The sequence below is a fragment of the Amphiura filiformis genome, chromosome 12, assembly GCF_039555335.1.
Source record: "Amphiura filiformis chromosome 12, Afil_fr2py, whole genome shotgun sequence".
Taxonomy (NCBI): domain Eukaryota; kingdom Metazoa; phylum Echinodermata; class Ophiuroidea; order Amphilepidida; family Amphiuridae; genus Amphiura; species Amphiura filiformis.
The window spans coordinates 25,561,741-25,587,240 of NC_092639.1; the positions used below are offsets into that span (position 1 = coordinate 25,561,741).

A 25,500-nucleotide genomic window follows, 5' to 3' on the forward strand; every position below is an offset into this window, starting at 1 on the left:
CCGTATGGTTAGTGATTTATACCGTTTCAGTTTTTTTGTAAGTTTTTTATTTTTCACATCAAATCTGAAAGCTCTTTATCTTCAAAGTAAATAATGTGTAAATTTATACCTATATGTTTACATATTGAAAAATGTTTCTTTATAAACACCTGTATGAATTCCATGCTCGCCCTGCTTTGTTTAAATTTGTTGCACCAAGTGGTCGTTATTTTTCCAACGCATTTTTATATAGACTCCCTGTTCTTTTCGTGTACCGGTATCGAGCTGTGCATACACATGACCCATTCTACGACATAAAATCCACAATCACTGCAAAACCATAGCTCATAGTATATACCAGTAAAGTGCAGCTGAAAGTAGTGCATCGTATTTGATAATTCTAGTCGCTCGCAATGTCGAAAATTCAAGGTAAGTTTTACTGTAAGTAAGCTTATAAAGCTTGTGCCTGCCTGCCGAATTTTACTTGGCACACGTCACACATCATCACATTCACAATCAAATCAATGCACTCGGCAAAGGGCGTCAATCTGAAGTGCAGCAACTCAAAAAAATGGATTTGATATGAAATATGCAAAGCAGGAACCAGCTCCATTAATCTTTGTGTGCATTATTACTTGATCGAAAAATCTATCTTTTATGCACGACGACACGAGAGTTATGTGTGCATAAGATAGAACTTACGGCTATTTGAAAACGCGTCTGCATAGCGTTGATACTTTTTATAACGCAAGTAAAAAACATTCTTCCGAATGTCACTTTTGGCTACAATTTTCCTGGACTAACATAATGTATCTTCGGATTCAAGGTTGCTTACTTTTAGAGAAAAATACATCTTTGAAGTACATTCTGGAGATGTTTTAGGTCACAGCAGTGCGATGCTCCGAGGAATGATCATGGCCGATTTACTGTCACCGATGTACACGCTAGAGATGACCTTGTCAATGACGTTTTCAATTGGGTACATCCAGGTCATAATCAGTCACAGTCACTGATCAGTGGTCACAGTACATGCGCAGTGTAGACGGCTGGTGGAATAAGCACGTGCGGAGTTCAGGATTGGCAAAGCAGCGACTTAGTAGCCCAAAAGGATGACTTTTGAAGATTTTCCACACTACAGTTTCCTGTCCAATAGACACCAAATTATTACTTATTAGTAATATTAGACAATAATATTATAATAAGCCCTTTCGCAATTTCGGAAAATTGCAACTGCGCATGCTCAGACAGCGTCACACAGTTATTCAACAAGAGATAAACACGAGGAGGCTGCAGTGCGTTTCCAATGCGGTGAACTGTGCCGTTTGCATAAAAACTTGTTCGAAATGTTCTAACTTTCGTATGAACAACCGATAGCTTGTGATACGAAAGTTAGAACTTGCAAGGATGTTATCGTATGTAATGTACTTGTTTACATGTATGTGTGATACATGTACGCAGTTGCCATACAGAGTACAATTTCATGCATATGAATAAAAACTTCTTCCTCAAGTTAGTTATTGTCTCCAAAATATCATGAAATAGTTCGTGACATATTACCGACACACTGTACTATAATATTTTATTAAATATTAATACATGTACTTACGAAAAACGTCAATATTTGTTCTCCTAACGGCTTCGATCAACGCCGTGTTTCTGCTGTATATGCACCCACTGACCTCCAGCAGTGTTGCCAAAAATGTTAGCCCAAATCGCGAGTCAAATAAATTAAAAGTTGATCGAGTGTTTTTAAAATTCATACATTGGTATCTATGGGATAGCAAAATACCATAAATTGCCTACGCCAGATTTGAAAAGTTGCTCAATTACTTTCTTAACCATCAATTGGTGTCTATTGGACAGGAAACTGTAGTGTGGAAAATCTTCAAAAGTCATCCTATTGGGCTACTAAGTCGCTGCTTTGCCAATCCTGAACTCCGCACATGCTTATTCCACCAGCCGTCTACATAGACTTGATCCACCAGTCCTTCAACTGCTTACGCACGGTCATCGGGTTGTGCTATCGAGAAACGGCCATTTAATTCCGCCATGTTGATTGTTTCGAGATCGGGGCCGAGGACTCAAGCTACCGCTCTACACTCTGTGACTGATTATGACCCGGATGTACCCAATTGAAAACGTCCATAACAAGGTCATCTCTAGCGTGTACATCGGTGACAGTAAATCGGGCATGATCATTCGCCGAGCATCGCACTGCTGTGACTTAAAACTTCTCCAGAATGTACTTCAAAGATGTATTTTGTCTCTAAAAGTAAGCCACCTTGAATCCAAAGATAGATTATGTTAGTCCAGGAAAATTGTAGCCAAAAGTGACATGCATACACGTTTTCATATAGCAGAAAGTTCTATCTTATGCACACATAACTATCGTGTCGTCGTGCATAAAAGATAGATTTTTCGATCAAATAAAAACATCTTGTACTGGAAATTATGCCGATTATTTTGTCTTTATTTCTTCATGATACATTGTATTTGATTAAATATATTGATATCATGAAGAAATAAAGACAAAATAATTGGCAAAAAAATCCCAGTACAAGATGTTTTATCTAACGGCACAGTTCACCGCATCGAAATGTACAGTAGCCTCATCCGGTTTATCTCCAATTTTATCGGCAAATATTACCCATGATGCACCATGATCTGAAATTGCGAAAGGGCTTATTGTACCATCTATTTTGAGGTCATTGTGTAAAATTGGAGGGTTTTGTTTTGGGCCGAGGTATTTTCATCAGCGCCCTCGGAAATTACCGCAGCCCAAAACAAAACCCGACAATTTCACACAATGACCTCAAAATAGATGGTGCAAAGTTATTATTGTCATTCATAACCGTTTTGTCATGTTTGTGTACAAAATACTATCTATGCCGGGACAGGCCGAAAACCTTACCTCAAATCAATCGTAAAATCCACCCGATGCATGTCATAAACAAGCCATTATATGTCAGTGATTGTCTCCGTGTATTGTCCTTTCAGCTGCAAGATGAGTTGTCAAGCTGAATTTATACTTGATCGCTGAAACACCACCAGGAAATCACCTCCACGTGGTTGTTAAGAACTGAGCACACTGACTGGTCGCGATAAATGGTTAATACAACCAATGAACCAATCACAAAACGGGTTATGGCGCCTGTCATAAATTTTGCACACTTCACGTCCTGGTGCACTGCGGTGCCATGTGGTTTCGCTTTTCTGCAAAAACGAGCGAGTACCGTAGTATAAAATCCGCGTCACACTTGTGATTTTCTAAGCATATCTGACATTTCTTTGTGAAATTTGCGATTCCCAAACAATGTTTGGAAATTTTACCGGGGGGCTTATCTAAAATATATTGCATAGCCCCATTTTTTTTGGAGAGCAGTAATTATCCCCTCAGACAAAAAGAAGTGGAGCAAACACTTTTTGGCAGGGCAAAAGGGGGTCAATTTTTGGCCAGTCTAAAGGGGGGGGGGGGGAGATTTTTGGCAAATCAAAAGAGGGGGGGGGGATTTTTGGCACACATTCATATGATGAGGTGCCTTTTCTTCTGGTTTTATCGACAGATCATTTGCACTTCACCAACGTTTTGGGTCTGGGAGTGGGTTAGCTTTCAAAATGTCTTTGCTCTGACTGTTTTGTCACTTATTTTACTCAAGAACTCTAGCTTCAAATTTAATTTATAGCACATGATACTTTCGCATTCAAGGCTATAAATGTCCATTCTCTTCTTGAGGGACGTATCAGGAGGTGAGTGTGGAAGTACATTTCTATGGACTGGACTGCAGTGTAAAAAGTTGGACTGGGAGTCATGATTTGCCATATTCCCATGGCCAGATCCAGCGCTGTGCATTAGTACCACATACCTGTACCAGATCTCCGACTGATGTCCATATATTTTTTTTTTAAAAGAGAAGAGAATGGGTATGGGTTCACATGTACTACATTCAACCAATGGGTCCTGCACTACCTTTTTTTCACTGAAATGTTGTACAGGTTACCGGTTAGTCATGGTTATAAGGAAAAAAGCCCTTGCCATTTTCCATTGTGAAGTCTTTTAAATTGGTCTGATGGAATTTATGCATAAGATCAAAATATTTCCCCATTTATCCCAAGTTGTAGTGTTTTATTAATTATTATTATTGTGTTCTTTTGCAGGTGGAACTGTTGTGGAGGCAAATGGAGATGAGATGACAAGGTATGATAAAATGTGATGCGATCAAGCAAAATGATTCTGACGTCGATCAAAATCAAAATTCAGTTTTCAATCTCATTATAATATGAACCATATTCAGAGCTTTATTTTGCTGAAACCCCATCATAATTAGACTAATGTTTCCAGAGATATGGCTATTTTAATGTTGCTCAGAACAATAAAATACAGAATGCTATTATTAGTTATATCTCAAAATCAATATTTCCGACATCTGACTCATTTTGCTTGATCCAATCACAAATGAAGAGCATTCACCTTCAGGCCCATGAAGTTGATTCTTTTTTTCCCAAAACTTTCATTAAGGTTGGTCTGAACCCTGGAAAAAGTGGAATTATGGAAACTTTTGGGCCTCATAACTGCTAAGTTGTTGGTCTAATGTATATAAACGTATACATATTTAGAATGGTAAAGACATTTTTATCTAGTTTTTAAAAATTAATAAAAAAATAAATTTTGGCCCAAGAATTTTTTTGTTACGTTTAACGAAAAAGAAGTGGGCCAAAAACTATTATTTTTGGGATTTTGGCCCAAATTTGACCTCGCAGATGAATTGATCAAGTCTTTTTCATTCTAAATTTGTTTAATCATGTTTTAAGCGCTAAGGGACTTCGGTGTAAAGCGCTATATAAGAGTCGTATTATTATTATTATTATTATTATCATTAAATATGTATACATTTATATACATTACACCAACAATTTAGCAGTTATGAGGCCCGAAAGTTTCCATAATTCCAGGGTTCAGACCAACCTTAAATCGTAATGACAATCCATTTTTCTCAAGACTCAAATTCTCAAAGGAATATCTTTATACCAAATATTAAGGGATCTAAAAGGAGCGTTTATTGTGTTTTGACAGTATTTTTTTGTGGGACATGAGAGCACCTCAGACCTATCGAATTGCATTCTTAATACTGAAGCATGTCTTTCTGATATCAAATAATTTTCATTTTTTGAAAATCACAATATAATACAAATTTTATGACAAATTATAAAAATTTGATATTTTTCAAATTTTTGATATATTAACAGTCCTCGAAGTAAATTATATAAATCTAATGATATATTCTTAAAGTGTATGTAGCAGGGAGGAAATGCCGACGGTCAATTGAAACTTTTGACCTTTCATATTGAAGATATGGATTTTTCCCAAAAAGACCTAATTTTTTTTTGGTTTTAGGGAAAAAATCCATATCTTCAATACTGAAAGGTCAAAATTTTCAATTGATTGTCGGCTTTTCATCCCACCTACATACACATTAAGTATAAATCATCAGATTTATAAAGTTTACTTCAAGTACTGTTAAATATCAAAAATATCAATTTTAATGATTTGCCATAAAATGTGTATTAAATTGCAATTTCAAAAATCAAAATTATTGATATCAGAATGACTTTCTTCGTATTCAGAATGCAATTCGATATGTCTGATGTGCTCTAATGTCCCAAAATAAATACTGTCCAAACGTTCATACCCCAGCCCTTAACAAGTCAAAATGCATGGCCTGTCCTGATGATTTCAACATTATTTTCTTAGCAATGGTTGTAGAGTATAAATGGTTAACTGCCATTGAGGTATGTCAACATCGATCATATTTATTCGGTTTCAAGTTTTTAGCTAGAGAGGTGTCCGGTCGTCATTTAGACACCCTGTCACGAGAATGGACGCCCTAAAATATGCTAAAGGCGTCCGGCCGTCCATGAGGCCATCCAAAAAAAAAAAGCCTTTTGCTATATACATTGTACAATCATGTTGAATGTTACAAAACCACTGTCTTAGGAGCCTCTAAATGTCTAGAAAAAGGTTACAAACCACTGTTATAAATTTCTGTAAACAGATGCATCAGTAGTATAGGGTTGTAGAACAAACTATTTCTTATTTTATGTGACAAACCCAGAAATATTACTCACGGCTTGAGCTTTAGCCATCTTGGCTGATGGCTTGATCACAACATAAATCTGCAATTACATATCATATCGCCCAGGAAAATCACGTCATCAACTGGGAAGAGGCAAGCATTCTAGACAAAGACTCTAACGCTAGCTACATCACATAGAATTAGAGAAGCAATACAAATACGCAGAAAGGGGGCCAAAACGATCAACCGCGACGACAGGGCTTATTCTCTCAGTCACGTATATGATCCACTGCTAAAACCAACCCTGGGAGTGAGAGTGCATCCAACCTCCACGTGAAACGCAGTGGACCAGATCACAAGAAACACTTGTGATCAAGCCATCAGCCAAGATGGTGAAAGCTCAAGCCATGAGTTATATTTCTGGGTTTGTCATGCAAAATAAGAAATACACTGTTATAAATGTCTAGCAGTATAAAAGTATGAACTTCGATGGCGTCATTTTGTTTAAGCTTCTTTACTTCCGGGTTTGGTAATATTTAGCGCTATCTCTTGAAAACTATTGTTTGCATGTATTTATTACGGCTGTTAGTGGCGCTCTTCCAGAATCCCAGACTGGGTTGGACACCCAACTTTCAAATCCTGGCTAATGCCCTGTTTGGATTTGTTTAAGAGCATTTTGATAATTTTAATGGACAAACCTTTTTTCTACTCCAGGATCATCTGGGAATCTATCAAAGAGAAGCTGGTGTTCCCTCATGTGGATCTGGATATTAAATCGTATGATTTGAGTATAGAAAACAGGGACGCTACAGATGATAAAGGTAAAGTCATGATTTCTCTGTGTTACAAAATGTAAAATCTGTGTTACAAATTGGACGATTTCTGTGATTTTCCATTATAAAGTGCTAAAAGGTTTTAAAACAAACATGCTTAAAATGCGAATTTTGGCTTAACTTTTACTGTAGTATGGCCAGATTCTTGCATCGTAGGCTTAGAATTAATGCTATAATGGATTATTTAAGGGTACTACACCTGCCCAATTTTGTGCCGAGGCTATTTTTGCATTTTCTCAAAAATTATAGCGCATTGGTGACAAGTAAGATATGTATTATAGGGGCAAGGACTATAACTACTGCACTGGAAATTTTATTTCAACACAGACAACAGTTGTGGAGTTACAGTAAAAAATGAGGGAAAACCAATATATTTGATCAATAAATCAATAACTACTTGCCTTGAGTTGCTGAATTTTCAGTGCAGTAGTTGCAGTCCTTGCCCTATAATATACATATCTTACTTGTCACCAATGCGCTATAATTTTTTGAGAAAATGCAAAATAGGCACAAAATTGGCCAGGGGTGTAGTACCCCTTAATGGTTGATTACTGCTAAATAATCATTTTTTTCTTTGTTTTATTTTGCAAATCAACACAAAAGTTAGACATTTTACACAGTTTTTCACTCTTTTGTGGCATTTTCAAATTTCTGTGAGCAAACCCCGAATTCTGTGAATTTGTCAGTTTTTCTGTATCACGGAGAATTCATGGCTTTAGATAAAGGTCAGTTAATTGAAATACCAGGTAACTCTTGCCATATGAGCACCTGTAAGACTGGGTATAACTATGCACAGTTGAGTAACGATATGCTGAAGAAACCCTAACCAGACAGTGTATAGCAGTATCTGCAAGACACATGCTTTGCCGTTTGAAATTTGCAGGGGAGCTTTTAATCGCTCTCCTTGAGTGCTGCAGGAGAGCACTAGGAGAGCATTTTTACTGTACTGTATATATGTGGTTATTATTGTTACACCAAAGGTAGGTGAGCAAAAAAAACCTCTCCTCAGCTTTATTTGAGAGGAGTGATGGGGAGCAATCGCTCTAGCTCTCCTCAAACGGCAAAGCCTGAAGACAGACCATGAATCTGTCCGTGCAAATCTGCAGACAGGTGAACTTGGCAAGAATGAGATTTGTTGTTTCCGACAAAAAATTGTGAAACTCAATGTTGACTCTGCTCCTAAAACCATACATCCCATGTATTGATCACAAAATAAAGTTTGCTTAGCAATTTTCAGCGAAAATATTATTTAGGTGATATTAGCATATGTTTACATTGTAAAATATTGCTATACAAGCTGATATTTGTGTAGCAGGTTGCCCAAAATGGGGAGCATTATGCTCCAGGACACAAGTTAAATCGAACCCTGGAGATGATAATCCTTTATAATTAATTACTTGGCTGTGAGACATTTCAAAAGAATAAAATCATTACATGTTTAATTCGGCGGCAGATTCGCCATGATATGTTGTGGCGTGTGGTGGTGATTCAACGACATGTAATCGTGAGTGTGTGCTGGTTCAGTCACCATTGTCTTTTACCCCGTTTACATTGGGCAAAAGTCGTAATCGACTTAAGCTGTATTTTGAATTACGACAGCAGATTAATTCGTTTGGTGGGTGTTTACACTGCATCGGCTGAATTTGATTCCAAATTCGTATTCACAAATATCGAATTCGTTTGTTACCAATGGTTACGGCAGGTAAATACGAATTCAACAACTTGTTCGTTTACATTAGCGAAATGTCGTAATTAATGACGACTTATTCGAATTCACTTGAAATGAATGATGATACAAGTCGTCATTGGAATTACGACTTTTGAATTATGATTAATTACGACTGTACCTGTTTACACGTATGATGCGAATTAAGTCGATTACGACTTTAGTGAATTTGATTACGACTTTTGCCCAATGTAAACGGGGTATTTATCTTGATTTTTCCCATTCTCAGTGACTGTTGAGTGCGCTGAAGCTATACAAAAGTACAACGTAGGGATCAAGTGTGCTACCATTACTCCAGATGAGAAACGTGTAACAGGTAAGGAAGAAAACCCAAAAATTGGACGACCTCATATAAACGAAAGTCCGTTCTTTGGAGGAGGGGGTCAAAAAGGCAGATTATGTGTGTAAAAAAAAGGACAAAATCTCAGTCAAACCTGCCTGACCTTTCAGTTTGTAATTTTCAATAGGGGGTAATGGGGGTTATTGACTTTCATTTGTAGGATTTCATCAAACTTTTTTTTGAAAAATCAAAATGCTTTAATAACATTTAATAATGGGTTTATATATGACACAATCTGGTCCATGGGGCCAAAGGAGGCATTTTTGAAATTTAAGTTACACATGCAATAGGCTATCATTTACTGAAATCACCAAAGGTCTAGCATGCTTGGTTCTAAGTTATGAAGTTTTTTGATGTCTATTTTCTTACATATTTTTACCTTTATCTCTGTTTCAAATTTGCCGCCTTTTGGCCCCCTTGGACCAGATTGTGTCACATGTGAAGATCATAAAAACGTTATAAAAGCATTTTTTAGGATGGATGTACTATGAAATATTTGTGAAGGAAAGTGGGCTATTAATAGGGCAGGGCCATTTTCACCGGTTGCTTCTTTTTCACTTTTAAAATAATTCACGGAAGTCATTCCAAATCGGCAATAATTATGATGCACTCTAGCAAATGCTGCAAGTTCTACCCATTTGGGACCTGGACAAAATGATAATACTATAGCTAATAAAGCCAAGAGGTCCAGAACATACAGGCCTAATATAACGGCTCTGCACACAGTTGTTGGCTTGTAGGCTGGAGAGCTCTAGTAATTGTATAATTTGGTATTAATAAGCTGAACTACTAATAGTACTATAAAAAGTGCCTATTTGTGGTATAGCAGGAGTGAACAAAAATGAGATAAACAGTAGTAACCACCACTGTATGAATGTACTATTCTTATCACATAAAATAGTATAGAGGCATTGTTGTTATACACATTTTTGCTTCTCATATCAAAACCGCTAGAGCAATGTTAACTCCATGTTAATTGTTTCAATGGTATGCATCAATGTAAGATAGAAAACACAATTATGAATAAGTCTGACCACCCATCATTGAGCTTCCTTATATTGGCCTATTCCATTTAAAATCCACATTTATTTTAAGTCTTCTACAGAGGGAGTATGAGTTTTGAATAGAATAGAATAGAATAGACAATTAGGTAACTTCCATTTGAAAAACTTAACTCCTGTTGTGGAAGATATAGGTAATCTATAATACAGGGGGAGTATGGTAAGGTTTTCATAATGATTAACTCTGACCAATTACATTAAAAAAACATACTCCTCCTGTGGAAGATAATTCCAAAATCTTCCACTGGAGGAGTGTAGATTTCAACTGGAATAGTCCAATTTGTAAACTTAAACATTTTTGGCCACAGCATTGAAATATGTATCTGCACGTCATTAGCTGCTTGGAGCATGAGAAACCTGATATGTTACTTTTTGATATTACAACTTGCATTATATATTGCAGTACTCTCTAATTGAATATATACAGTAAGCCATAAAATTAAGGTACCAGTTATGTTCACCTGCTGTAAAATCCTAAACAAAGACAGATATGCCATAATTGGAACCAGCAGCCAATAGCTGCATCTGTTTAGCTCGAATTTAAGACCTCATTCGTTGAAATTGTTCAAGAAATAAAGACACGGCCATCCCCAAACCCAAGGAAGATACCAATGTAAAAGTTGCAGTTTGCTGCATTAAATGCCCTATTAATTTGTACACAAAGCGTTCGTGAACAAGAGAAGTAGCGTTTGCACTTCCATTGATTAGCACGTTAAAACCAGCGTCATGCTTTCATTGATTAGAACACAAAAGTGCAACTTTTGATTTTGTTTCTTCGTTAGGTTTTTAGATAACCGTTTCTTTAATTCTCAGCCAATTTCAACAAATAAGGTCTTAAATCAGAGCTAAAGAGTACAGGTATTGACTGTTTGGTTTAATTCGGACATATTTGTCTTTATTTAGGATATAGGGGTGAACGCAACTGGTACCTTAATTTTTGGCTTACTGTATATAAATAGAATTTTTTGCATTGCATTCCAGAATTTAACCTCAAGAGAATGTACAGGTCACCAAACGGTACTATACGTAACATTCTGGGCGGTACAGTGTTTAGAGAGGCTATCATATGCAAAAACATTCCCAGGCTGGTTACTACGTGGACCAAACCTATCGTGATTGGACGTCATGCTCATGCCGACCAGGTAAAATGCATTATCATCAAATTTGTGTACTCCTATTCGCCATCAAAGTGTTACGTGTAATTTGATTATCACTATGTCAACTGAATCAGGAGTACTGAACCACCATCAAAATGATCGCCACACAAAGCCACAGTTCAAGACTATAGGCTCCATTCAAGAATAATAGCTCAAATTATGACCTCAAATTGCAGAGAACCCCATTTGGGTTCACCATTTTTTCTGGGTATGTAGACTCTGTGGTGACAGGCTATGGTTCACGGCAAAAAGTATAGCTTGGTGCTGTGATTTTATTTATAATGGGCCTGAAATAATGGGCCTGAATAAGGCCTGGTAGCCCGTTCATTTTCACAGTTGATTGATACTATCTTGCACCCACCCTTTATTGTAATCAGCATGTTTTGATTTGGTTCTTTAAATTGTTCAAATATTTGGAATTCGTGGTATCTATACTTCTGTATTTATATTGTTGTTTGGGAAGCACGGTGGCTTAATGGTTAGGGCGAGAGCTTCATAATCGAAAGGTTGTGGGTTCAAGCCCCACCACGGCCAGTGTGTTGCGTCCTTGAGCAAGATAGCTTAATTCCCAATTGCTTCACTCCACCCAGGTGTAAAATGGGGAGCTGCTGGGGGTAATCACAATCTAAGTCACTGAGAGTACCTGCGCATCAGTTGCGGACTTGGTGAAGCGGAAATGATTCTGATATATCTTAGTGGAATAATTGCTGAAGTGTGCTGATAATTAGGTCATGCCTAGCTGACGCACACCAACATTTCTTTTTTTCTTTTTCTTTTTTGTTCCTTATCTACTCACTTGTTCCAATCCAGTACAAAGCAACAGATTTTGTTGTACCAGGCAAAGGCAAACTAGAAATCAAATTTGTTCCGTCCGATGGTGGTGAGGCAATTCATCATGTCATCCACGAGTTCAGCGACGGTGGTGGCGTTGCCATGGGAATGTTTAACACCGATGTATCCATCCGAAACTTTGCTCACTGTTCATTCAACTATGCACTGGGAAGGAATTATCCTCTCTATATGAGGTAATGGTTTCTTTACTATATTCCGGTAATAATATTTATGTGTGCATTTGGGCACTTTCTATATAGCTCTTTCTCTCTCATGCCATAGTAGCAAAATCTCACACATCATCATAATGTCGTTGATTGTTGAGGACAATTTTTCGTTCCTACTTCCCTCCACACACACACACCCCCACACACTTTTAGATTTTTGGGCACCCTGTCGAACAACATTAGGGGTCATCAATTTGTCACCCTGCTACGATAATTGCCTAAGTCATTTTTTTGTCATTTTGAGAATAAAAGTACAAAATATGGTGCAAGCATGCATCAGTTTAATACGTAATCACCTTAATTATTTCTGATTATACCCTTTAATTTGTCTGATTATCTTTTGTACTTGTGCAAAGATTAGTGAATAAATATGTTCAAATGCATGTTTGAACCGTATTTTGTACTTCGTTCTCAAAATTACAAAAAAATTACTGACGAAGTAACAATTTTAACAATTTGTGGGTTCGCCGTCGGACAAGTTTAGAACTGTCAAGCTTTCGTCAGGAATAGCTCTGACTTCTTCAGGACAAAGTACCTAAGTATGAGACATGTAGACCGCCCCTTGCCTACTGATGGCTCTGAAAAGAGCCGTTCACTCTTGCCTATCTGCTGATGTTAAAGGTTTGGTGGCTCTGAAAAGAGCCGTTTACTGAAGACTGCCCCTTGTCTACAGAAAACAAGCAGACCTCGCCTATCTTCTAAATTTAGAAGGTTTGGTTGTTCTGAAAAGAGTAAAAGCCTATCCCACCATTTGTAACAATTTTAATCGGCAAAGCCAAGCAATTCCCAAAAAATTGACAGCCATAAATTACAGATGATTACATGTCATAAAATGACAGAAATTAAAGGTAGCATAGCTGAACAAAACTCCTTATTCCATCCTTCCTTTCTTCAAATCAAAGGTTGTTAAACATAGTGGACCTGGAAGCAAATGTTTTGAACAATTTGATACTTTCCTATAGTGTTCAATATCCTTCCATTCAGATTATGGAGTAAAATATGATTATTTTAATGTTGATATTATATAGAGGTAAATTAATTGGGCATAGTTTAATAAAAATCACGTGGGCACAAATTACTGCCTTCACAATTAAAGCTGTTACTAACCTTGTAAGGGGGTACTACACCCCTGGCCAATTTTGTGCCTATTTTTACATTTTTCTCACAAATTAAAGCACATTGGTGACAAGTAAGTTATGCATATTATAGGGGCAAGGACTACAACTACTGTACTAAAATTCAGCAACTCAAAGCAAGTATTATTGATTTATTGATCAAATATTGGTTTTCCCTCATTTTTGACTGTAACACCAGAAATGTTGTCTGTGCTGAAATAAAATTTCCAGTCTAGTAGTTGTAGTCCTTGCTCCTATAATATACACATCGTACTTGTCCCCAATGCGCTATAATTTTTGAGAAAAATGCAAAAATAGGCCAAAAATTGGGTAGGGGTGTAGTACCCTCTTAATGGTATAGATTGGGCATCAGAAAGAGTATTATGTTCCACTGGTGGACTGACCTTGTGGTGGGAAAATAGTCTTAAATTTACCCCTCAAAGTAGCAGCTTTTACTTGTACAGCAAAACAAAATGCAAAATCTGGGAAGGTAGGACCAGCAGAGCAGGGTTTTTTTTCTTTTTTCTTTTTTCTTTTTTCCCTTCTTTTTGTGCCCTTAATCAGATGTTTTGGTTAAAATATTACACTATTCTTTCTAACCATTTTTAGGCATTAAATACACGTATAAGAGAAAGACAATTTTAGGATTGATTTAATTTACTATTAAATAGAAAAGGCCTCTGTAGTGTCAATTATACACAAAATTGCTTTTGATGAACAGTATGCAAATATTGCTACATGAACAGCATACAGGCAAATAAATTAAATATAGAATCGGTATGGATTTTGTAATTGACATAGCAGTAAGGCAGTAACTGATCCTGCCAATGGCATTGTCACACTGGAGCTTACCTCCGTGTTACCATAATACGGAGGTAGTGCAAGGTCATAACTTAACACAGGTACTTGTCCACACAGTTCTTCCTTGCGGTCTTTTCCTCTAAGCACTCCGTGTTTGCTGCACAGCTCGGTGTTAAGCTTCTTGGTAAAATAGGAATTTTTCAGAAGTTATAGCACACAAAATTTAGAAGACGATGCAATTTCATAAACAAATTTTGTGAAAAGGAGATCGATTGACCCGAAACGGGTGTGAAATCTCCTCTTTTAAGCTGAATTCCTCTTTTTTGGAAATTTCTTTGAGGCAAAATTTTAGCTTTTTCTTTCATTTTCAGCCCATTTTGAGCATATTTCAGTGCTTTTCCTCTTTTTGGAACAAAGTTCCTCTTTTTACAATAGAGGTCACTCACACCCCTGCCGAAAGTGTTGTATCCATTAAGGTCATAGGTCAAGCTTACCTTGGAATTTTGTTCAGACATGCGTTAACATGGAATGATTGCTTCGTGTTAGCGTGCTATATACCACAGGTCTCTCTTTCGTTTCGTGTTAGTTAACACAATACTTGTTCAGACTGTCGTGTTAGCTTAACACAAACTTACCTCTAAGGCTGTCTGAACACGGCCAATGGCATTGGAATAATTAATGATAACATCCAATGCATGCATATATCTGTGTCCATATTTGAAGAGTGATTAAATCTTATCAAACCACTCAATCATTAGTGTAGCATTTTGTCATTGGGAAGGAAAAACCTCCTATGTGTCATTGGCCCCTGAACATGTTTAAAGCAAAACCTCCTATGTAACCTGTTGGCAGTTTTGTTTTAAACATGTTCAGGGGCCAAAAGCACATGGGAGGTTTTTCCTGCCCAGCGACAATTTGGCTATTCTACTTGAAATTCATACACCCCCTATGGAAGACTAAGGTCATGTCTTCCTTAAAGGTGTATTGATTTCAACTGGAACAGCGCATTAACCAACCTACTGCTTTAATATATACAGCAGCTTATTTTGTGCTGTTAAAAAACAAATCATATCAAAGTTGTAATATGTTATAATTTTTAATATTTTTAGCGTAAACAATTTTTTACACATGCTGTGAGTATTCATACAGCTGTAGTCAGGCATGAGAATTTTCAGTTTAAAAACTGAATTCAGTTTTTTTTATAGTCAAAATTTCCGCAACTTTATTTAATTTCAGCCTGTTTTTGGTACTTTTTGCCCAATTTCACATGCATTTTCAGTTCTTTCAGTTTTTTTTTAGGAAAGTGCAGTCTCATGCCTGTGTAGTTGCTTTATATCAATGTCACTGTCACCGTCCTAGTGCCACAACTTGAAATGCAACTGTAAATATACTGCAGTGTTTTTATCTTATTAGCTAATTTGTCATGTTAATCTTGGTCTGCTCTGGTTCTTTAAATAGCCAAAGTAAATGATTTCTGACCTAATTTGACCATGGATTTGGTCCATGATTTGACATACTAGTAGTACTGGTAGTAAATTTGAGAATGATGAAATTGTCAGTAATGATGATGAAACAAACCATGTCAGCAGCGAGTGTTGGGCAGTGGAAAAATAGTTTGTTTGGTTAGGTATCTGACTGACTGTAGCTCACGAAATTAGAATGATGAAATTTTATGTAATGATGATGAAACTAACAATGTCAGTATTGAGTATTGGGCTGCAGAAAAATAATTATTTAGTTAAAGTTCTCCATCTGATAAAATGATGAAATACTAAGTAATGATGATGAAACTAACAATGTCAGGGGTAGCGCTAGAACAGAACATTCCATAGTCCACAGGCCAGGAACCCAGAACTTGCAGAAAATTAAAAAGTAGGGGTTCTGCGGTAGCGCTAGGTTGAAGAACTGGGCGTCACAGGAACCCCTGAACTAACAGAAAATTATAGGCGGTCCGAACTGTATTTTGGTGAGTCGGGACCCCCAAATGCAACCTAGTGCTACCCCTGTCAGCAGTGAGTGTAGGGCATGGAAAAATAATGGTTTGGTTAGGTTCCCCTACTGACTGAATGACTGACTGTAGCTCAGATCCTATATCTTCCCAATATGTGTGTAAATATTTGCATTTTCATTGCTCATCTATCACAGATATATATCAATAGTTAGTTATTGGTGTCTAAATGTGTTATCTGTCATATGGAAATTATTTGTATCAATTTGTTGTCTCAAGTGTTTCTTGAATATGTTAATTATATTATTCTGCTTGTTCATTTCTTTTCAGCACCAAAAATACCATCCTAAAGAAATATGATGGCAGATTCAAGGATATCTTCCAAGAAATTTATGACAAGTAAGATTTTAAGTATTTTGTCTTAGTAAGTAACTAGACATTTGTGGTGCACACAAGATGTTTGTGATAGAGCAAGAAGATGATTTGAAGTGGCAATTTAAGACCCGGTCCATACGAGTGTGTTTTTTCCTGTTGATTACGATCATGTCGTAATCGTATTATGATATTTGTACCGTGTGTCCGCTCAATATCGACGGCATACTACAATAATATTGTGTCATCATTTGCGAATGATGCAAATTTCCATCATTGACCAGTTTATATCATAATCGTGTCGTAATTGCCAATGAAAATTTCCTGTGTGTATGCATTTTGTCGTTGTATTATGTTTACTCAATGGACTTCGGAACTTGACTTCAAAGTGCATGTTCGTTTACACTGCAAGTTTGAATTTCATAAATGTTGCTCCAGGTCGTCATTAGAAGTCGACTTCTGAAGTTGAATTCAAAACACAACGATCTTGTTTACACACAAATAAAGTCAAGTTCAAATTTGAAGTCATTTATACTTCAAGAATTGAAGATATTTAATTAAAAATTTTACTATTTGGTTATTTTTAGATCATGTTTTATTTTATTGCATTATATGTGACGTGTCATGTCAAAAGCAGACACTTTTGGGCAGGATCGTAAATGGAGAAATAGCCAACAATCTGAAGGGGGGCGATTTTTTTCACAATTTGGGTTTGTTGCTAATTTGTGATGTTATTAATGTTAAAAATATTGTCTGATAGTTTCAGACCGGAATATAACTGGCATCTTGTATTTTTTGTGACATTTTTGCTGAACCATGAAATGGTATCAGCCTATATGAGTGTATGTTACTTACTTGCTTACTTACTTACTTACTTACTTACTTACTTACTTACCAACCATTTGGTCTGAAATGGACATATCTTTAAATGCCACGAAGGTATGAACCCCCAAGTGGTGTCAAATAAAAGAGAAAGAAGTAAAGAATATAATAAAAATATTTCCTAAAATCAGAGGTCATCCAAGGGGTCACAGGGGTCAAAAAGGTCATTTTAACCAAAAATGCTCCAATCGAGCTGAAATTTATATGCAATGATCCTTATGACATTCTAAACATGTTTAAAATATTTTAATATTCACTTAAGGTCATTAAGGGGTCATTAAAGGGTCAAAGGTCAAGTTGTCAAAAAAGCTCCAATTGAGCTGATATTTTAATGTAATGATCTTTATGACATTCTAAACATGTTTAAAATATTCCAATATTCATTTAAAGGTCCGTAACCCGATCGACAGCATCATCCCCGATTTTTTCATTGTTGATGAGGTTTTGGTATCACATAATAGATACTATTTTTCTCATTACTATCCTGAAATTTGGCGCTCCAAGTCGATGTATTTCGGAGAAATCATGAAACACAGCGGCTTTTACAGGCTACCGGTTTGTAAACAATGGTAAATACTTTGGATTTCTGGGCGGGAATTATGAACGAAATAGCTCGAAATATCAGTCTCCTCAACAGCTACTTTGGTTTCGCGTCATACACATTCTGTGAAAAAGCGAACCACACTAACTGCTGAGGAGACACGTCTAAACGGTGTGCCGTATTTAATTATAAAATTTCCACTATGGAGGCAGCGGGCGATTAGCTCAGTCGGTTAGCGCTAGCGCTTCATGTTTCTACCGAGAGGTACCGCTTCAAAATCCGATGCGGAATGGGTTTTTCTCTCCATTTTTAACCCAAACTTTTTTATATTCATTTGAAATGTACATATTGCAAGGGAAATATATTTTGTTTCCTTTTTTTCTGAAACGTTAAGAAAAAAACAAATATTTTTCGTTCAATACGGGCCGGGCATTGATTGTACAGCATGTCAGCATGAAATTCGTCATACGACGGAAATGGTTGTTGTTGCTTGCCTACCCAGAATGCAATTCACGTTTACCAAGGTATTGGATTGCAAATTTGGCTATTTATTCACATTTACATTTTTTTCACAAAGCAGCATAAAGGGGGCGATATTTGATATTATTATGTAATTTTAAAGACAATCCATATCCAAAACCAATAGGGTTACCCCCCTTTAAGATCATTCAGGGTTCTTTAAAGGGGTCAAAGGTCAAGTTTTCAAAAATGCTCCAATTGAGCTGATAATTAAATGCAATGATCTTTATGACATTCTAAACATGTTTACAATATTTTAATATTCATTTAAGGGCATTAAGGGGTTATAAAGGAGTGATATATACATATACCACAATATACTGCCAAATCCCCATGGTTCAGCTATGGTGCGGTAACCGCTCTAGTTCAAGTTAATTCCTACTCTCAACATTGTCAATAATATATCAATTTCCAATTGGATAATACCATAACTTACGAACTCAATATCTTCGCTTAGGAATCTCAGATTTCATTGGGGAAAACGGCATTGTGGAGCAAAATATCTCTATATTTAAGATTTGTAAAAACCTCAAAATTCATAACCTGCTCAAAAGTGTCTGCTTTTGACATGACACGTCAGATATGGCCTCGGACATGTCACGTCATATGGCGTCTATCAACTAGACAGGGCAAGTGGATGTTGTACACAACATGAACTTGTTGATGATGATCTTGTACATACTTGCAAATTATTTTTAAGTTTGTTCATCTTGATTGATTTAAGGTGGTACTACGCCCCTTGCTAAATTTGTTACTATTTTTGCATTTTTCTCAAAATAAAACACTGGTAACAAAAGTTATGTATATTATAGAGGCAAGGAATCCAGTTACTACACTGGAATTTCAGTGATTCAAGACAAGCAGTTATTGATTTATTGATCAAATATTGGTTTTCCCTCATTTTTGACTGTAACTCCACAACTGTTGTCTGTGCTGAAATAAAATTTTCAGTGCAGTAGTTATAGTCCTTGCCCCTATAATATACATATCTTACCTGTCACCAATGTGCTATAATTTTTGAGAAAAATGCAAAAATAGGCACAAAATTGGCCAGGGGTGTAGTACCCTCTTAACGTTCAATGTCATGTATTTTTATACAGAGAATACAAACCCAAGTTTGAAGCTCAAGGCATCTGGTATGAGCATCGCCTTATAGATGACATGGTGGCATTTGCAATGAAGAATGAGGGTGGCTTTGTATGGGCTTGCAAGAACTATGACGGCGATGTCCAGAGTGATTCAGTAGCACAAGGTGAGTGACAAACAATCAGACAAACCAGTGGCGGTGCTAGGGGACATGGGGGGAATGCCCCAGTCAAAACTCTTGCCCCCCCCCCGGAAAAAAACAAAATTATGAATATTGCCACTTTTTGCGTCAATTTCACACTGAATTTGTTTACTCTCCCCCCCCCCCAAAAAAAAAAACCCTGATGCCGCCACTGCGAGACATACAAATTATGGTAACAAACATTCGTAATTTTTGTTGTTGATGCAGAATTTATGAGGGGAGTAGAACAGGAAATCTTGTTGAAGATCAATCCTGACTTAATATTAGAAATTCCTGGTTAAAGAAAATTTAGCTTTGGTTTTAGGGGAAAGCAAATTGTGGGATGTTCATAGTTCAGAGATTGATAGAGGGTACCATCATTTAATAATGCATGTAACTAACATTGTTATTACCGTATTTACTCTATAAAAATGCTCGGGGCGTGATGTTTTTTCGAAAGAGGGGGTGTTTATTAGAAGTAATTTTTTACGATTATTCCCGAAAAATTTGTTGGGTAAGCTTAAAAATCCTGCCGGAATGACGAACTATGAACTCGGATTAAATGACTTCCAGTTCACTTCCATGTTTGCGATATAATTTTCAGCAATTACCGATCATGTGTGGACTGTGGTAAGCTTACTTAGACAGATAGCATGGAAATTTCAGCATTTTAAAATATTTTGGTTTTTAAAAAAAGTCACGTGATGGGGGTGTTTATTGAAATGTCACATTTGTGAATAAAAGGTGTGTATCAAGGTCTGCAATTGGAAGTGAAAATGTCATTCTTAGTCAGTGAGAGTGGTCTATTACGTAGACACATAATCTGATTGGACAATCACATGGTTGATAACGCATAACACGCTCATAGAGGTGTACGTATGTATCGCGTTGTATGCGTAGAGCGCAGTGCGGAATAGTCGCACACGCTAGCAGTAGGCGCAACAAAAGAGATGGAAGTTGTAAACAAGTTTCGTTCATTTTAGAAAAAGGGGAGTTTTTATGACGGTAACTTAATTTTTGCTTTAAAAAATAGTTTACAGTTATTAAAATAATATTTAACTGACTAAGAATGAGAATAAACGATAGGAATTTTTATTTTGACTATCCTCTATATCCTCAAAATATTGGACCTGCCTGTCGTCTATCACACTAATTTTAAGATAAGTTTTAATATGAGTGGATGATTTCAGAAAGAGGTACCTCTTTGACATCATGATGAATTCAAAATTTTATCAGAATGAAGTAAACCACATTAAATTTGTCACTCAGCAAACAATGCATGGAATGACCTGGTGCGATTGTTTTTCCCTCTCTCTTCCCAAGGTTATGGATCTCTTGGCATGATGACAAGTGTACTTATATGTCCAGATGGTAAGACAGTAGAGGCAGAAGCAGCCCATGGCACTGTCACCAGACACTACCGATTCCATCAGCAGGGAAAAGAAACATCTACTAACTCAGTTGGTAAGTGATTAATTACCACTATGAATCCTTTGGTATGATGACAAGTTTACGACGTGTTATGTCAAAAGGAGACACTTTTGGGCAGATTATCAATTTTGAGGTTTTTACATATCTTAAATATAGAGATATTTTGCTCCACAACTCGGATATTCCTAAGCGAAGATATTGAGTTTGTAAGTTATGGTATTATAAAATTGGAAATTGAGATATCGGCCTTTAAAAATATTATTGACAATTTTGAGAGTAGGAATTACCTTGAAAAATGTCTCCAAAAATACAAGATGCCAGGTATATTCTGGTCTGAAACTATCAGACAATATTTTAATCATTAATAACATCACAAATTTGCAACAAACCCAAATTGTGAAAAAATTGCCCCCAGGCAGATTTTTGGCTATTTCTCCATTTATGATCCTGCCCAAAAGTGTCTCCTTTTGACATGACACGTCACATATGTCCAGATGGCAGAAGCAGAAAAGGCCCATTACTTTTGCTATAATGCCCTTTAAAGGAACACTCTGGCAATCACAACATTACGCCTCAGGCCTCATATGTTAGAAAAACAATTCTCAAGCACGAAGCAACATCATCATCAGTCGGCTGCGGAACAAGCTTTCTCCAACTCTTGCGATCTTGGATAAGCGAAATAATTTTGTTTGGCTGCAGCAGCCCTTCAGTATCTCACAGGAGGTGCTGGACATACGTAAGTACAGTGTGCGCGGCCGTCCCAATTTCCTCTTCCCATGTGGTGGAATATAGACTGCCTCTCATCTACCCTCGGTATATTTCAAGATTTGCTTGTATTTTCATGTTTGATAATTGTTTTTCTAACATATAAAGCATAATGTTGTGATTGCCAAGCGTTCTTTAATTAGTCTAGCATAGACAATAACCATGGTAATGGGACTATAGTGGATTTCACCATGGACACGTCATATTTTCAAAATCAAGTGTAATTATAATGCAAATACACCTTGATGGGTTCAATTTCACCATAGATACTAAAAATTTATTTATCTATGATTTATTTACAATTATTGATGTTTGAGCATGGTTTACAGACACCCATCTTTAAAAGTTGCGCCATGAGTGACGTCGTATTGCATACCCTCTATTCACCAATACGATACCGTTTTATTTTTCAGCTTCCATTTTTGCCTGGACTCGAGGACTCTCTCACCGTGCCAAATTGGACAACAATGCGGCTCTTGCTAAGTACGCCACAGCATTAGAAGAAACGTGTGTGGAGACGATTGAAGCTGGTCACATGACCAAAGATTTGGCCATCTGTATCAAAGGATTAGCAAAGTAAGAATCACTTTAATCTAAGAGATAATTAAAGACTAGTTTGGGTCTGGTGTCATTGTTAAACTCCCCATGACCAGTCTTCAAATTATTTTTTTTACCTTGGGGTGCACTTTTGCACCCCATTTGGAAAGCTGTGGTGCGATTTCATCTGACGCAGAGCAATTGGAAGTGCAGTCTCAGATAATCAATACAGGAAGTCAGTACAATGTGGTATCACAATTTTGCACTGCACTTTTAAAGTTGTATCGCAATAGGCGAATTTGGGGTGCAAATTGCACTGCAATAAGGCTTCTTTCGAACGCTGCCCATGACCCTTGATTAGTTAGTAGCGTCTTCATCAGAGAAGAAGAATCACAGTTTATTTGAAGGCGCAAAATTAACCATAAAGCAAACTGTTTACCGCACGTTCAGAAACTCAATCTTCCTGACACTCATAAACAAACCATTAATGGGCCCTCCAGGTAATATTGGGCAATTTCAAAATGGCAACTGTTGTACTACATTTCATCGGTGAAAATGCATCAAAGTTCCTTTTTATAGATTTTATAAAAATGTACTTTTTAAAGGAAATTGTACTATAAATTTATCTCATCTGGAATTTGTATTGTACGGCTGGCTGGCATTTTTTGCCAGTTTGCAATTGCCTGTGCAAAAAAGATTTTTATGCTAAAAACTGATAACTTCTGTCTTCTCATTTGTGACCCGGCAGCACAAACGAGCCGTAAATTCCTAAATTGTATTCTGTGTTACGGTGTAAAATGTATGCGAAGGTCGTATTCATCGATAACTTAAGCTAGCCCGACTTCCGTCTTATTTTGATAGTCAAAAACTAATCGATAATCCTATTGTTGAAGTGGATAATAAGCTTCTACCTTAGATGGCTATAGAACTTTTAATAGCTCTGGTCTTTGTTTGCTTTTGCTAAATCCTGTTCAAGTGGTGGGTTACCAGGCATTGTATTTTGTACAGGTATGCATAACCAACAATTAACAATGAGAGAACTTTCTTAAACCTCGTTGACTTGGGGATGATTTGAAATGACCGCCAATTATGACTGTTTGATATATATTGCCAGCAATGTGGAAAAAGAGACACATGTAAAAACGTACAAAGCTATAATTTTGTTGAAGGAGCAAAGTTTAACAAACCATAACCTCGCTTCTGGATATCGCTTTGAAGTCAAATGATATACCATTTTTAAGTTTATGATGTTTATTTTTAAACACGAAATAAAACAAAATTGACCGGGGAGGAATTTACGGCTCATTCGCCGTGGGCGGTCACATTTGGTATCATGAAAAGGATCATGCCCATGCAGCAGGGCATCTGCTCACAGCATGTTGTCTTTGTCTTCTCCTTCTTTGCCGTCTTAATATCAAGACTTTCATCTTTATGTTCTACAGTGTCCAACGTTCAGACTACCTCAGCACCTTTGACTTCATCGACAAGATTGCCGAAAATCTCACTGCAAAGTTGAAATGACTAGAAGGAGAAAGGAACAGCGCTTCACAAACTGTCAGTCGCCTATAAATGGAGGTAGAAGATAGGAGCGATATATTTTAATCGGGGTGGTAATTTATGACGTAAATTAGCAGTAGCTTTTAAACATAATTAAAATTATGCATTTATCAGAATGGTACAATTTACAACCCAGATATATCAAAACATTCAGATGTCATTAAACTGGTGTGACCCAATCGACAGCAGCATTCCCCATTTTTCTTCATCAAAACAGGGATTTTGGTATCAGAAGAAAGCTCCTATTTTTCTCAGGTAACGCCAGAGAGATGTTTTGTTTAGATGGTTTATACAAAAATGTGGTGAATTGTGGTAACCACAACTGAATGTATGTACTAATATATCCTATTGTGCTTTGTTTTATACACTTTAATCTCATATCAAAACCGCTGGAGCAATACAACTCAGAAATTCGGAAACATTATTTTAATTGTAGGCCTCAATTTAAGATGGAAAGAATTTGACAAAATCGGACCACACCCTTTTAATGCTTCTTGTTAGAATTTCTGTTAAAAAGAATTAAAAAGTAAAGGGCGATGCATTACTGGCAAATAATGTGTCAAGAGGCACACTATGAGCCCCAAATCATACTGCAAGGCCTTTATTCACCAGTGAAGTGGTTACGTAACTCCCTGGTAACTGGACCATGCACCTTTTGACTTTGGTTGTACATGCCATAGACTTTGTGTTGCGATCATTTCGATCGTGGTGCAGAACTCAAAAGCGTGATCCAGTTGACATGGTGATAATTGGATTACACGTAACACTTTGCTGGCGAATTTCTATTCTGTTACTTAAAAATCAATGATTTTTATGGAAAAATATTTTATTTTCAAAATGTCACTGCTCCCAAGCAAGTAACAGTTCATCAAGCCCACTGTGCACGTACTGCCCGTCTGCTACGCTGGTATTGTCAAAATGCGGACATCTGTTGCATCGCACAAAGCTTGTACTGCATCACGCTTTGCTGTGCACTGTTTTGCGAGAAGAACATAAAGTTTGTTGCTCTGGCCATTTTATACATGACCCGTTTCAAGAAATTCCGACAGCATGGTAATAAAATACTGGTATAGGATCCCAATGATAAATGCTGTGAAAGAAAATGTGTGAAACCGTAGCAATAATATGTCATTATGTACCCTCCACAAACAGTAAACATATCAATATTGTATTTTTTGTAATCCGTTGTTTTAAGCTGAACCCCATGATAGCTACCTGCCGATTGGCCAAAAAGAAGTTTTCATTATCAATTGGACCAATCAGCAACATTGTTAGAATATTTTCACCATGCAAAAAAAATTGGGGTGAAATATTTGCAAAGCTCCATTCTGATTGGTGATTAAAATGAAGATATCATAAAATTGACCAATCAGAGGCAATGTTAGATCAGCAGGTAGTGCTTAGGGGTTAAAATGGTGTATTTTGGATACTGTATTTTAAAAATGTAGGTGATGCTCTATGTATATTTGGTATATTGGGTTTGTCAGAATCACTTTACAAACTTATTAATGATAAGTAATTAAGTATCCACAATTGATCA

At 36.7% G+C, this 25,500-nt stretch overlaps 1 protein-coding gene across 1 annotated transcript; it reads left to right on the plus strand.

Annotated features, from left to right (window-relative positions):
- The first annotated feature begins 245 nt into the window (after positions 1–245).
- On the plus strand, positions 246–24,085 carry LOC140165977 (isocitrate dehydrogenase [NADP] cytoplasmic-like). The gene is made up of 11 exons (XM_072189338.1): positions 246–408; positions 4,135–4,174; positions 6,765–6,871; positions 8,839–8,925; positions 10,992–11,152; positions 11,978–12,192; positions 16,420–16,488; positions 19,504–19,655; positions 20,994–21,134; positions 22,280–22,442; positions 23,846–24,085. The coding sequence occupies exons 1-11, from the start codon at positions 393–395 to the stop codon at positions 23,922–23,924; spliced, it is 1,230 nt and encodes a 409-aa protein (XP_072045439.1). The 5' UTR covers positions 246–392; the 3' UTR covers positions 23,925–24,085.
- The last annotated feature ends 1,415 nt before the right edge of the window (positions 24,086–25,500 follow it).